Below are 15,767 nucleotides of genomic sequence, written 5' to 3'. Positions count from 1 at the left end.
GCCATTATGACTCCTGTTCCTGTGCTCAGTTGAAGCCTATGATGACTTTTTTGTGATTTTGATGATTCATTCTTGGTTTGTGGTGTATAATTGTTTATGTATCAAGTGGCAGTAGCTATTCAGTGAGTGTTCCATGTGTGCAGGGCTCTGATATCCAGCTGACATTTGGTTTTGACACCAGTCTGGAGACCATCGACAGCCCTGACAGTGGGCCCGCTCCAGCAGAGAACCAGGATGAGAGGAGTGAGGTAGCCTTTGTCAACCCTGCTGGCACCTCCATCACCTCGCCAACCTCTCCTGCCACCCAGGACCTCAATTCCAAGATAGCTTCCTGCAAGAACTGCTGGGAGCTGCCTACTGTCTTTGAGCAGAAGTAAGAAGTCCCATATCATTTCAGAAGTCATTCAGAGATTGAGAGCAGTATTTTTGTTAAAATCTTGGCTGTGTCTCAGATAATGTCTGAAATCATTTAGAGATTAGAATTATCTGTGTATTTGTGCATCTATAATGTAAATATTATCAGTTATTCTTTCTTTGTTTATTTGTGCATCTATCCTGTAAATATTATCAATTATTCTTTCTTGAGATGATGTTGGGCTTGGAGTGAAAAGAAAGGGGATGGGTGGGGGTTATTTTTCAAGAATAAAAACTTTCTTTTTCCAAGACATGTACTTTAGCAGGATGAAAATTCTGGGAAGGGGTGTGATAAAGAAAGCTGTAGATCTTACTTTTGTGTGTGTGTGTGTCACTGTTTCTGTATTTAGTGAGTTGTGTTTAGTGGGTATTGACTAATCTCAGTGATGGTTTTTGCTGACAGGTCGAATGGTCTGGCCAACCCGAGCTCCCTGGGCACATCTCTCAGTGTCAGTGCCTCTAGCACAGACAGCAAGGGGTCCAGCACTGTGCCCTCATTCACCACCTTCACCACCACCGCCCAGGTGTCCGTCACCAATGCCCCCTCCTCCTCCCCCATGATGCACGTCAACATGGAGAAGAACGGCCTGTCCCCAGTCGCCTCCGACAACATGCACAGGAACGGCGATAACCTGGTCTTCTCCTCCTCCACTGCCGACAGGAAAGAAGGCATGGTGTTTTCACCATCAGCTGAAAGGAAAGACAGTCTGGTGTTCACCCCATCCTCAGAAAGGAAAGACAGCCTGGTGTTCACCCCATCAGCTGAGAGGAAGGACAACATATTCACCTCGGCGGCAGAAAGAACAGATAATATTTTCACCCCAGCATCAGAAAGAAAAGATGACATCTTTGTGGGAGCAGCGGAGAGAAAGGACAACATCTTCACTCCGGCAGCGGAGAGAAAAGACAACATCTTTACTGGGGCGGCTGAAAGGAAAGACAACATCTTCACCCCAGCATCGGAGAGAAAAGATGACATCTTTGCTCAGGCGGCAGAAAGGAAGGACAACATCTTCACTCCAGCTGGGGAAAGGAAGGAGAGCATGGTGTTTGTCCCTGCTGCAGAAAGGAAAGGGGAGAGCATGGTGTTCTCGACAGCCACAGACAGGGCGGGGGAGAGCGACATGTTCACGCCGAGCGGGGAGAGGAAGGAGAACATGGTGTTTGGGGACAGGAAGAGTGACGCCATGGAGACGAAGGCCCAGACCATGGATGCTGTCACCAGTCACCATACTATCACTGAGCCTTCCAATGTCTGCAAGGTGAGGACACTGCCTGTGCCTTTACTGGCTGTTGCTGTTCTTATTCTTTTAACTCTGTGATGCTAGTTTGCACGAGGGGCTACATTTACTACTTCTCCCTTTCTTCTGCTTTCTTTTTGATGTTTTTAGTATGCACTACATATATATATATTTTTTTTCCATAAGAATTTTGGACACCTGATCCTTGGCTCTGCATACAATCTATAAGGTGGATCATTGACATTTTCTGCGTACTTGGCCCCACGCCTACTGCCGACAAATATACTTGCCATTGAAGGGCTGTCATTTCATTGGGATAAGATTGAACTTTCAGGTCAGGATATCAGTCACCATTATTTATTTGGATTTCTTTCTCTGAGGATTTCTTTTGCTTTTGTTCAGCAAAATAAATCACTTCATTTAAAAGGACACGGAAAGTATCAGTTGTAAAGCAAATTCATGCTGCATTGATCTCATTTCATGAAGGTTTGGCAGTCAAGGAGTTTACAGTTAGTTGAAGGTGACAGTTGCAGTCAGACTATCATGAAATAAAATAAAAGTTGGGTTGTTTGTTTATGTAGGTGTGGGTGGATGTGTGATCCCCCCATTTTTATTTATTTATTTTTGTATTTACTTACTGGTATATGTTGCTCTGGAAATGGGCATTGCAGGAGAAAAGTTGCTCAAAAAGATGTTTTCCAAGTCCTTTGTCTTTCAGGTCCGTCCCCAGCAGGTGCGCCCCGTGGAGACAATGGGTGACTCTGGCTACAGCATGGCATCCTCCAACCCTGGCAGCAGCATGTCTGCCTCTGCCTCATCCTTGATGTCATCGATGCCGGCAGTGCCCAGTCCCCCCATCATGATGGCCCAGGGCCAGGCCTTCCAGCCCTTCCTGCCAGCTGCTGCTGCGTCACAACTTATGCCTCAGGAGACACGGGTAAGGGGGAGCCGTCAGTCAGTCAGTTTTTTTTGTTTGTTTCCTGTGGTTTTTATTATTTACCTGTTTAAATAGTGTGATTGATTCACCTGTGGCGCTTTGTGTGTGTGTGTGCGCGCGCGCCTGTGTGGTAAACCTAATGGTTAGTTTAATTACACATACTTAACCGTGACCCAACTAGTGCAGACTCCGGCAGGGGTCTGACATTCCTGTGTAACCTAATGGTTATTTTCACTGGGAATACTTCAGTGTCACCAGATTTGGCTTTAAAAAGGGGTTAAAAAACAACAACACGACAATGCACTACTTTTGGAGCAGTTGTAATGTCAGTGCTTGACTTTGGTGGTGGGGGCATCTTATGTTTTTCCTATTTTAGAACATTATGAATCATATATGAGTTGCATCTTTAAATATTCCGTCTGATATCCCATGTTTGGTATCATGCACAGTATAGTGTTAAAACTTGCTTTTTTTTCTGCTTGGTTTGTGGTAAATTACAAGAACTGGCACTTGGGGGGCTAAACTGTACTCTAATACAATGTTGGTCATGTTTCATTTTTCACAGATATTCTTGTGTGATGGTTTGTTGACAATATTGTAATTATTCTGGAGATGAATGTGTTGGACAGTTTTTTGTTTGTTTTGTTGGCTGAGATGTTGGATGTTGTCAGTGTGAAACGTGGATGTGTGCTGCTGTGTGTGGACCTGCAGGTAATTAATATGATAAAATGCATGACACTGTTGCAGTACCCCCAGCAGCCCAGCTATGGGTTTGGCCTGTCCCAGCAGCCCCAGCCCTCCAGCCAGCAGGCGGCCCAGCCCCAGCTGACCCCCCAGCAGGCGCTGTCCCAGCCCTCCCTCTTCCTGCCTGCCCAGCAGGACCTGTTTGCCCCCTTCCAGCGCTCCCACGGTCCCCCCGCCCCTGCTGCCCCCACCCAACAGGCCGGCATGGGAGCCCCCCAGGCCCCAGCCTTTGGTCAGCAGACCAACCTCAACACCGTCATGGTCTCCTCTGCCAACTCCACTCTCATGTCCACCTCCATCAAGCCAGGACCCAACCCCAATGCTGCTCCCTTCAGTGAGTCCTTGTTTTTGCTGTTTCTGCAACAGGAGGTGGAGGGGGGCAGGGAACATTTGATAAAGAAGGCATCTCTGCAAGGCTTGCTTTTTGTTGGACCTTGTTGATAAAAAAAAAAAAAAAAAGAAGAAGAAAAAAGTATGCTGTCTAATGATGTTGCATTTTCCTGATTGCTGTGAAGTTGCGTCATTGCTCATTGTTGTGAAGACAAGTCATTAAAAACTGCTGAACCCAAGAGTTACAGGAGAAAATTTGTTTCAGTTGTGAAGGTTTTAACCAACATTCCCAAGTGTGCATGTTGCTTGCCTTCTGTCTCTCAGTATTGTTTCCTTCCTTCCTTCGTTTTTTTTTTTCTTTTTTTTAACTTTTTCTCATAACCTTTTTCATTTATCTTGACAAGAAAAGATGTATCACCCAGTCATGTGCAAGACAGGTTATGGAATGCATGTGAAAAGAGTGATTGCTAAACCCTTGCAGATCCTGACCAGTAATTGATGATGCCCTGTATGTGTGCAGACTCTGCGGTGACGAAAAACATGGGTCCCAGCCAGCTGCCCTTCAACCAGGGCCTGAACAACAACCCCATGCCCATGTCTCAGATGTTCTTCCTGGAGCTGACCCAACCCTTGGGTCAGCTGTTTGGCACCAGCCAGCTGCTGGGCAATGCGGTGCAGACCTCCCAGTCCCTCAGCAACTCACAGATGTTGCCCTCACAGCTGGTGCAGCAGCCCAGGTAAGAGGGGAGCCACCTTGAGAGAAGTTGGTTTTTGTGTTTGAACAGAAAGGGAATGTGTACAGTGGTGTGACAGAGAGTTTGCTGTGTTGGAGAGTTGCATGAGAGTTTGCATGAGTTTGTCTGTGAGAAGCTGGCTTGGGCAGGTCAGTGTCGTTATCTCAGAAAAACGCTCTGGCAAGAGGTTCAGGATCTCCTGTGCACCCATTAGTGAATAATGTGATTGTCTGTTATAGGCCTAAGGGTCCTTCTGATATGTTTTCAGAGACTGGCAGTCATATCTGGCTTTGTTGGGATGCATGTGTTAACAGACATCGGGTAGCTTGGAGAATGTAGAAGTGAGTTGTCTGAAGAGACCAGTTCAGAGCAACTGAAGCTGCGGTTATTTTTAGAAATTCTCTGGTTCAAGAGTTGAACCTTGAACTGAAGAATAATGCGTTTTGAACTTCGACAAACATGCAAGTTTAACTGAATGGATTCTCAGTGTGGCTGTGGATTATGGGCTGATTTGATTAATGCTAAACACTTTAGAGAGTTTTTGCCCTCTAAACTTCAGCTGAAACCTAGCTTGGGTGCTGAAGAGCTTTACAGGAGGCTGATCTGTGCCGCACTTTTGACAAAAAGTGGACAGAGTAACTCGCCCTGTGTGGACACCTTTTTGATATGTGGCATGTCCATGTTAGATCACAGGATGATGTCATAAACTGTAAGAAATGATGAAATGTAAGGTTCAAAACACGAACGAATTTGACAATGCAAAGGAAAGTAATGTTAATTACACATACTTAACCGTGACCCAACTAGTGCAGACTCCGGCAGGGGTCTGACATTCCTGTCCTGTGCAAACTACTATCCGCCTTTATGTACAGTGGCTGATATGTAGTTTGTTAGCATCCTAAATATCGGTGTGTCAACAGTGTTGTGTGTTGTGTTGTGTGAGCAGGTCCGGGGTGCAGAACGTGCAGCCAGTCCAGCCTTCCTCCTCCTTTTTCCAGCAGCCACAGCCTGCCCTGACCCAGACCGGCTTCTTCCCCACACAGCAGCCCACCTCCACTCTGCAGGTACACCCACCCTCTTGTCACTGTCTCTCTCTCTCTCTCTCTCTCTCTCTCTCTCTGTCGGCCAGGCAGTGGTCACCACCCATTGGAAGGGGTTTTCAGTGCCACTTATCTGTTTGTGGTGTGCCGCCACTATGTTACACCAAGAACAACAGTGATCTTTTTGGGAGGGTAATTAATAGACCCCTGCAGAGTTCTGTGCTGACATGACATAGAGGCGTGTTACATGATCTGCTCAGATTGGCTCCCTGAAATTTTGAGCAACAATGCGATCGAGAGAGGAAGAGCGTGCGAAACGGAAGACTTCTTTCTTCGACTTTTTGCTTCATATCTTTGTTGTTTTAAAAAAAAAATTATTATGCATAGTACAGAGTTTGGTTGTAACAATGGAGGCTATCAACTGAAGGAATGGGGGACAGCGCATGTTTGCTGCTTTTGCTTGGGCATTGCTTGCGATTTCGAGTAAAAGTTAGATGCGTATTCGCGAGATCCAAGATGCCCACGGAACTCTCCAGTGGTCTGTTAACAAGGCTCTATGTATTGCACTCAGTACATTCGGTGACTGAAAACTGAATTGAAACGGGGCAGTAAGACTGTGGTCCAAGAAGAATGATTTGTTTCAAAACCTTGATATGATAATGCACAAATAGAGTTGTTTTGTTTTTCATTGATCTACATCTACCATTGATAAAAATGTTATTTGAATTTATTTTAGCAGGGAAATTCAGTGAGATGTTTTTGTCCATTTTTTATTGTTGTGATGGAAAAGCAGGAAGAAAAAAGAGGATGTGTGTTCTCTACGATAATGTGAACATTGTTTAGCGCTGTGCACAGGGCGCCCTGCAGCCTCCCCAGGGCACAGCCCAGTTCTCCATGCAGCCCTTCAGCAGCCAGCCCCACGGCTTGGGCCTGACCATCCACTCCCCGGCCCCAGGCGCCTCCCTCAACCAGACCATGGGGCTTGGCCACGCCCCCCAGCAGCACCAGGGCCCGCCCCAGCACCAGCACCAGCACCAGGCCCCGCCCCAGCAGCAGACCAACAAGGGATCCCAGTTTGGCAACATCATGCAGCAGCAGCAACACTCCTCACAGAATGCACCGGTCAGCTCTATTTTGTTTTATATTAAGCTATAGATATTATTAAAAAAAGCAAGAAAAAAAAAGAAGGAAAAAAAAGCAGCAGCAGCCATTGTTGTTAATATATATATACAGATTACTTCATTATCTCAACAAGAGAAATTCTCTTGAGAATGAGATTCTCTTGAGAGTCACTGCTTCGTCTTAATCACTTCCTGCCAAGTTTTCAGCACTTTTTGCGGTCCAATTTGATTTTGCCAAAGTTTTGACTTTTCAAGTTGCAAGATGAGTTTGATGACTGACAAGATTTGGCGAGCAAGAATCTTCAGAAGTCAGTCATACTGTGTGACCTAGATATCAACTGACCGAGTTCAGGCGACAGTGACAGTGATTATGAGAGTGAAGATGGTCAAGTATGAATCAGTTTTCTGACCTCCAAAATGGACATTGTGTCATCAATTTCACTGCAAATATTAGCTTTGTTTGAAGCTTTGTTTGTGCATGATCTTCCTGTTTGTGCTGGTTCGTAGGATTATACTTCTTTTTCTTATGGAGAAGATAAAGACTTTTACAACTTCATTCTGTGTATAATGCAGGAAAAACAACTCAAAGCAACATAAGAAAATAATTTATTTTTTATAAGTTTTTATAATTACCTCTGTTTGAAAATTGGAAACGTTACTTCCCCTGGCATGTGATTGCCTGGGTGATTAGTGCTTGGCGATGTGGGTTAAGTGGGTGAACTTAAAAAAAATTGTATTTTATACCTGATCCTGATGGCTTGGCTAGTGTGACGTAATCGTGACATGCACCAGAGTTGGTTAATTCAGAAGTGAGATAATGAAATGATGTATCAGCTTGGGCTGTTCCAGCTGAAGTCTCCCCCCAACAGTCAGGGGCACGGCCAGGGCAGTCAGGGTCACAACCAGGGCGGTCCCGGCCACAGCCAGGGCAGTGTCAGCGCCAACAACAAGACCTTGTCCGCCTCTCAGCAGCAGCAGCAGCAGCAGTCTATCGCTACGGCCACGAAGAACTTCAATGCGCAGATGAACAGTCGCAATGCTGCCCAGCGATTTCCGCCGCCACCGGCCCAGCTTGGTCCCAAGTTCGGAACTTCTCCCTTCATTCAGCAGGCTGTGCAGACCGGAGGTAAGTCACCCTGTTGTTGCACAGTGAAGACAACTGAAGTAGTTCACCTCCGCCGTCTTTTTGTCGGTGGCTTTCCAGTACATTTTCACAGCAGAATGAGCAGTTTTGATTTTGAAAGGGGAAGAGATTGAGAATGGAGAAATGCTAAAAAAAACCAACAAAAAACAACAAAAAAACAAAACCAAAACAAACAAAAAAAACAACCTATAAAACTATGGTGCTTGGTGCACAGGCTGAAAGATTGGGAGAATGGCTGTTGTCAAAGAGGATGGTGGATAGGCAAGCAGAAGGGAGGAAATATACTAAGGTAGGTTACTAAAAGCCATGGTTACTTTCAATTTCACTGCCAGAGCAGAGTAGTGTTTTGCTTCGGACAGGAATGAGAGCCCCTGTGTACCTGTCATAGTAATTTTGTTAGAGTAAATGTCCTTTCAAGGACAAATTTTCCAATGCTAGCGAGGTAAATGGGGTGTCAAGTGAGATAAGTGGAGTACAAAGCCATGCAGTGGGGGGAACATAGTTTGTCATCGTGTGGTGTTGGTGTGTTCAGGTCCCATGGTGCGACCCCAGCTGATGATGGGCAACATGGTGCGCAGCAATGTGGCACCCCCTGCTCCCCGCCCCAACTTCCCCAACCCCATCCAGCGCCCTGCAGGCCCCCCACCACCCTCTGCCCCGGCTCCACAGCGTAACCCCACCCTGGTCATGAAGCCAGCCACTGGACCCAGCCTCGGACCCCGCCCACCCACCCAGCAGCCACCCCTGGCCGCTGGGAACCAGATGTTGAAAGCCCAGCACGTCAAGGCCCGTCAGGATCTGCTGGCCCATGTGCACGACTACATGGGCACCAGCAAGCAGGCAGCCAGCAAGATCTCTGCCCCTGCACCTCCCACCCCTGTCTCCATGGGAAGCGGGCCGTCCGCCCCACCCTGTGCCCCCAAGACGGATGCATCTGGGGATGGGAAGAAGTCCATGTCGGTTCCAGTCTTGAAGTCGGTTCCAACCTGCAGTGTCTCTAGTCCCGCCTCCTCCTCTTCAGTTGTGGTAGCAGTGTCCTCGGGTTCCTCTGGCGCTGTGGCCCCCCAAGGGGAAGAGAGTGGAAGCCAGCAGAATTAAACGGGTGTACAGAGATGTGAGAGTGAGGACAGCGTGACCGTGTCAGAGCACCACCTCCAATTGTCTACTTGACTAATTATGAAGTGACCTCACAAAATCAGGCTGCTCTGCCGTCAGCATGTGTCTGCTTTCCTCCTCATCACTCTCTTCCCACAGCACTTTGACAGTGCTGATGATTATGATGTAGCTCACCAGATTGACACATTTCTCAATCACAGGACTGGTGCTGATCACAGATTTACAGGATTGACATGCCCACAGAATTGTGTTAAGTGAACACTTTATGTCAAGTTGCCATCATGAGGTGTCTGGCCCACGGGGTCCAGATAGTGGATGTGAGGACTGTTCATCTATGTTATCAGGGACTGGCTGTTTTGTCTCAGATTGTACTGGACACACTTTTGGGACTGTCTACTCTGTCATTGGTTATGTGTGACATTGTACATCGTGAAACTTGAATTCTTTGGACTGGTGGATAGTGGGAAAGCCAGACAACGGCTGCAGTGGTGACAGAAGCCATGAGAACAGGACTGGAGTGCTGTCCAGCCAGAATCTGTACCAGGGCCTCAGGCCCTCTCAACTGCTTAGCTTAATGTGTGGATTGTCAGCAGTTTTTTAAGTTCAAATGCAGGACCTAGACAGCATGGGATGAATTTGGAAGGTTAGCTAGAATTGCACACAGTGCCCATGCTTGATAGTTTGAGCAGCGTAGGGAGTTTGAAGCATGCATGTGCGATAGCTAGGGATCGTCTTGAAAGTTGTCTTGTATTGTGGATGAGAAGCTGCCAGATGCCTATCCCCCTTTCTCAGGACATGTCAGACTGTTGCAGGCGTGATGCCTTCATTTCTGTAACAGTGGTGCTATAAGCACCATGTTTAGGGAGTGCACATGCTCTTTGAGAGGTTGGTGTGTGTGTTTGTGAGCATGTGTGCATGCTTTGTATGTCCTGCATCTTTGGTCTGTATCTCCCTGCAACAGTGATTGTCCCTTGCACTTGTCCATTGGAATCTTTCCACCATTGACCAGGTCTCAGAATACACCCTTTTTGTGTTTTCTGACTAGATATTGAAGAGATTATTTAATAGTTGTCAATAAAGAACTCTTTTTGCACAGTGTAAAGTCATTACCATGGTTTTTTTTTCTTTTTAAATACCCATGTTTTCTGTGCCCTTGATGTATATGTGGATGTGTTTATTTAAGCCTCTGAGGTTTGTCTGTGGTGTGTATATGTGCATGCCTGGTTTATAATTGAGAATTTGTATGCTTCACATATTGTACATACTGTGAAGAGCAGTGTAGTTGATGCTGTTTTGTACATTTTTTTATCCTTGACAAAATGGTGAAGGTGAGGAAGTAGCATTTCAAGATTGTGAATGTTTGTGGTTTAAAAAAAAATTAAAATGATAATACTGTATACCCGCTCATCATCTTTTTTTACCACAGGTAAGTGGATAAAAAATTGTGTTACTTTGAAAGGGAGTGTCCTTGTAATGAGTGTTCCTAACAGTTCATCTTACTTTTTTTTTTCAGGAGCAATTGGATGTGTGCATTAAGATGTTGCAGAAGTGTTCTCACCATACACACTATACTTACAGATGGCTGACTTATGGATTGACTGAAACCTGAGGACACGTTTCATGGTTTGCACAACATTATGCTTTCTCTTAGTGGAGAGAATCAACTGAATCTGTTCTGAATGCAGTCAGTTTAGGTACAATGAGACGAAAAGCTGTGGAGGCAGAAAGGAAGTCTGCCATATGAATTTTACTATAATTATTGAAGAAGTGGGATATCACCACCTGCATTTACCATTGGTTTGTAGGGGAATAGTTTTGAGTGCTGTGAATTCATTTCAGATACATATTTGTTTTGCAATGTTTGTTTTTCTTTCTGATCTTTGGAAGTCAGCTGTTAGCCAAATGGCTCCTGAAAATTTCTGCAGTGTATGCCAAATAGGGAAAAAAATGAGATCAGACTTTCTACTTTATAAAATCCAATCAAAAGATATGAAGCGAGTTGTCAGCCATCCCTTCCATTTGCCAGTCAGCACTGTACCATGTTTATCTTGTAGTATATATTTTGTATGTGCTTTTACAGTAGTAGATATTGAAAAGGCAGTTGCTTTCTTGTGGATTATTTAATCCGTTTCTGAGTGGTGTATTGTTTTGTATGATAGACTGAATTTTATGATGGAGGGTTGAACATGGATTGCTTTGACTGTTGGTATCCGTTGGGGAGAAGTGGTGATGAAGTTTGAGTGTGAGGGAGTACAGTGCAGTCTTGTGTGAAGCAAGAGCACCAGTAAGGTGGCCAGACTGTTTGTCTGCAGACAGCCAGGTCCTGAAGATAGATGCTGAATTTTATCACATTGAAAAAGATCACCAGCTTCACAGACAATCCAGCATGGTGCAAACCATGGCCATCATACTAGAGACCAGTTTAGCCTTGACAGACCAGTCCCTGTTGACGTACACATTGACCATACATGGGTTCCCTTTGAGGTTGAGCCTTGTCTTTTTTGACTCATTATAAACAATGAGCAATGCCCACCATTTCAGAGGAAAAGGAAATGTATCCTTGCTGTATTTCTGAGGAAGGAAAGTTGGAGGAGAATCCAGTGACCTGCATACTGCCCCCATGTAGCACTGGAAGAAGATAGGGGTGGAGTCTTTGTTTCTCAAGTTGGTGTAAACTGATGGTGCCAGATTACCCGACTGCTCCCCCCAACTACTTGGCCAGTTGAAGTCATGGCTGTTGTCGTTTCACTCGTGCCCCCGGTGAACGGCGACAGTTCTTGGCCCAACACTGGCTCAGCTTTCTATCAATGTGGTGTGTGATTTGATGTGTAGTTGAAGCAACAAAAACTCAACACAAAAATCTCTTACATTGGTTTATTTTGTGTTGTTGGGTTTCTTTTTCACTCCTTTTTTATTTTTAAAAATCCACCTCCCTTTTTCTGATTATTTTTTCATCCTTTTCTTTACTTTTTAAAACTGAATGTAGCACAAAATTAAAAAAATTCTTCTCGTCCCAGTTGTATAGAGTACTGGGAAGAGGTTTCAGTTGTCGTCGTTCCTATTTTACGTGGTTTCCTAGCGGGATAAAATTTCAGGCCATCCCAAATTTCAGTGGCATGAACAAGAGCTGGCGCAAACCACCAGTGCCGTGTGTTAATGCAGGACAGAAACACACACTTTATGAAACCAACCCTGTTCTGTTTGACTTGTTGTTGTTGTGTTACAGCTGTGTGTGTGTAAGGCAGTGCTACAGCCAACATCTTTTTAGTAGCAGTGATGTGACATCGGAGAAAATAAAGAGTAAAGTATTGGTGACTTGTGTGTGTAGTGGTTTGAGATGTGGAAGCGTTGGGTGTGAATAAGCCTGAATGATGTATAGCCATGTGTCTCTTTAATCTTCAAGAGTTTATTGCAGAAGCTGAAATCCAAGTAACTGGTTCCAGCCACTTGAGTGTAAACCAGATAGGTTGTGATCATCAAAAGGAAGAAAGCAAGGTTATTATGCCGACATTATACGTACACAAGCTTATGATGAATAGTCCTTTGTAGCAGTCAAGGCAATGACTGTAGCCTGTGAAAGCATCGGGGGGGAAAGCACAGAATTTTCCATTCATGCACACATTGCATCAGTACAAAACATTTCATCTGTAGGGTGTTGATGAGTGCACTACAACCCTCATCTTGCACTTGTAATTTGAATCTATAGGTGGGCTTTAATGCATGCAGCTACATTATAGGCTGCAATCCGCTGTTACGGGGTGTCACCGTGTGTGTATGCTGGGTATAGTTGTGTTTCCATGACTTGTTGAACACGGACATGGATAACAGGTTCCTGCATTCAACTGGTACAAAACCCAAATAATAGTGAGATGTATCAGCTGTCACCATCTGCTTAGGGCTGCTTGTGCTTTGGGTTCAATTACTTCAAATGAGAAGACTGGGACTGCGCAAGTCCATTGTTTTCCACTATTCTGATGGATGTCTTTCTAAAGAGTTGCTCTGAATTTCACAATTCTTAATGCAGGTAGCTGTATCTCTTTGGCCTGGCCTGCGTCAGAATACTTTCACGAGGGAGAAGTGTTGAAATAGTTTTGAGAAACTTAGTAGTCCTCTCAAACAATCTTGAAACTAAAAGTGATCATCACAGCATCAATGGTAATTTTCTCACCATTTATCTAATCTGTGATGCTAACAGCCTGGTTAAAACACAAAGAGCCATGTCAGGGCTGAAAAGTTGAAAACCTGGAAGAAAAAAATCCTACGCAAGTACCGTTCTATTTATGCTCCTGAACCTAGGACTTGGAGACGAGCCTCTGACACTGTAACCATTCTATCAATCTTCACCAGGAGATTCCAAAAAATAACCTGCTCATAACCATACACATAATTCACAGAATCATATATTTTATATGTAACAACCACACAAAACAACCAGCAACCTGGCTTCCTATTCCCAGGTACAAAAAAAGGAAAAGAAAAAAACAAGAATGCCCAATTACCAAGACCACAAGAAGACCAAAAAATATTCAAAGCTTTTCAAAAAAAGAAGGGAAAAAACAACAAGAAAAGATGGACTAGCAAGGCAGATAAATTTTTTTTTTTTAAACCCACAATGGAAAAATCCAATAACAAAGAGTGACAGGAAAGAGGCAATATCTAGTATATAATTTCCTAGAAGAGACCCTGGCATCCCCGCATGGTATTGCAGCATGGTCTATTTTCCTCACCACACATAGATAAGATTATAAAGAATAAATTTGTGAACAATGCAAAATATGGTAAAGAACACATTAATTTAATCTTGATAACGTGTGTCAGCTCTATAGAAAAACAAAGAAGTCAGTTCCAGTGGTTTACATACGAAGACAACAATAGGACAAATGTCCTGACCCTTCTCAACATAATCAGACATTTGTCCTCTTTCCACCAAGGTTGATCAAGGTGTCATCACTCAATATGTTTCAACTGAAAAGACTAGTGTATTTTCAAAAAAAACTTCACTGGAGAGCACTGGACAATAATGAAATCGAAGTCCTGAACATGAAGTCTTGAAGAATATGAAGTCTTGAAGATTAATATATTCCTCACTCTCTCTTAAGGCCATTCTGTCAATGTATAATTGTCCTGAACATGAAGTCTTGAAGAATATGAAGTCTTGAAGATTAATATATTCCTCACTCTCTCTTTAGGCCATTCTGTCAATGTATAATTGCAAATATTTAAAACAGACCCCTGCCAGAATCTGCACTAGTGGGTCATGGTAAGTACGTTATTTAAACGTAATTTTAGGAAGAAAATTTCCTTTTCCATTTCTGCTGACAATATTCTTTTCCCGTTTGGAGACTTGACAACTGTTTTCAAGACTTCCCACAATGAATTGAAATACTTTTTGACTGTTCCCAACATTGACGTTTATTGTCACTGTTGCACTCACAGTGTTATCTTGCTCGAAAATGTTGAACCATTGATAGTGTTGCATCGTCTGGCCATTGTTCCAAAAAATCTAGCAAAAAAATTTATCCTCTGAAACCTTTCGTGGTGTTTTCTTTTGGAAGATCGAGAAATTGACGTTTGGCTTAATCTGCTCTGGTAGAAAAGAAAAGACACTTTCCTGACCAGCGCATGGACAGAAGATAACATGTTCCATGTTAAAGGTTACACGTTGAAACTCGAGGTTGAATGCGCAATGTGCTGGCCTTGTTCTGATTGAACTGGTAATATGGGGAGGATTGAATTGTCTTTGAAGTTTGTCACACGGGACAGCTCAGCAAACAAAGGATTGTATGGCTCATGAAAAAGTAATGGGACATTTTGTCCTCATCAGGAATAAAATGATCAGATATTCTCAACTCGTCATCTGTCTGATGTCCAATGTCGATGCACACTCCTGTAGTTTATGATCATTTTGAGTATGTGTGTGTAGTTCCTGTGTAAGGGGAGACTGGGGAAGACTAAGCATTTGAGGATTATGAATGTGAAGTTGAATGAATGTGTATGTCTGAGAGAGAGAGAGAGAGGAGTGAGAACAAAGGTACTTGAATTCATCATGCACAGTCAGTTTTGTGTTGGATGTAAAACATACAGACTGGTATCACGCACTGTACCATGTTAAGCTGATGCAAACCAGGTCTATCACTTTCCTCCTCTTGGCCAGTCAGTTTTGTGTAGGATGTAAAACATACAGACCTGTTGTAATGCTTTCTGACTTGTTGAGGGATAAAATATAAAGACCTGTTGTAATGCTTTCTGACTTGTTGAGGGATAAAATATAAAGACCTGTTGTAATACTTTCTGAATTGTTGAGGGATAAAACATACAGACCTGTTGTAATAAAATATACAGACCTGTTGTAATGCTTTCTGAATTGTTGAGGGATAAAACATACAGACCTGTTGTAATAAAATATACAGACCTGTTGTAATGCTTTCTGACTTGTTGAGGGATAAAACATACAGACCTGTTGTAATAAAACATACAGACCTGTTGTAATAAAACATACAGACCTGTTGTAATGCTTTTTGACTGGTTGAGGAATAGTGTATCAGAAAAGCATTTCTTTGTCACCATTACTGGCATCTTCAAATAATGATAGGAAACACATTCTGTCACCATCATTTTCACAAACATCAACAGTATATCACTATCATCATCATTTATTACTATTATTATTACCATCCTCCTTCTCGTAATTATTACAGTATAAAACAATACTTAAAAAGAAAAAAAAATCACCTTTCACACAACAACTTGAATTCTCACACACACACACAGCACACTATCTTTTCCAGCAAGAACACACAACCACTATGACCATGACCCGTTTTTCTCAGATCCATCCCTCCAAAGCACACTTAACAACAGAAGGTTCTCTGGAGATGACAAAATTCAGTACCTAGGGTCATGACTCTTTCATGCCTTGCTATAGTATAGCACGGTAGCCAGTCAT

The 15,767-nt window shown here is 43.6% G+C and overlaps 1 protein-coding gene across 5 annotated transcripts in view; it reads left to right on the top strand.

Moving 5' to 3' along the window:
- Positions 1-12,131, top strand: part of LOC143289962 (uncharacterized) — a 63,938-nt gene extending 51,807 nt beyond the window's left edge. For 4 of the 5 annotated variants that reach the window (XM_076599233.1, XM_076599232.1, XM_076599235.1 and 1 more), the window contains 9 exons: positions 144-373; positions 818-1,676; positions 2,374-2,592; positions 3,340-3,670; positions 4,187-4,403; positions 5,347-5,464; positions 6,284-6,562; positions 7,411-7,687; positions 8,238-12,131. In XM_076599233.1, coding sequence (XP_076455348.1) covers positions 144-373; positions 818-1,676; positions 2,374-2,592; positions 3,340-3,670; positions 4,187-4,403; positions 5,347-5,464; positions 6,284-6,562; positions 7,411-7,687; positions 8,238-8,803 — 3,096 coding nt within the window. In that variant the 3' untranslated portion in view covers positions 8,804-12,131. The remainder of the gene's footprint in view (positions 1-143; positions 374-817; positions 1,677-2,373; positions 2,593-3,339; positions 3,671-4,186; positions 4,404-5,346; positions 5,465-6,283; positions 6,563-7,410; positions 7,688-8,237) is intronic. The other variant, XM_076599231.1, reaches the window with a different exon arrangement.
- The last annotated feature ends 3,636 nt before the right edge of the window (positions 12,132-15,767 follow it).

Source organism: Babylonia areolata, chromosome 14 (assembly GCF_041734735.1).
Source record: "Babylonia areolata isolate BAREFJ2019XMU chromosome 14, ASM4173473v1, whole genome shotgun sequence".
NCBI classification, from domain to species: Eukaryota; Metazoa; Mollusca; class Gastropoda; order Neogastropoda; family Buccinidae; genus Babylonia; species Babylonia areolata.
The sequence above is the reverse complement of the archived record's forward strand: the minus strand, read 5'-3'. Positions and strand labels throughout refer to the sequence as shown.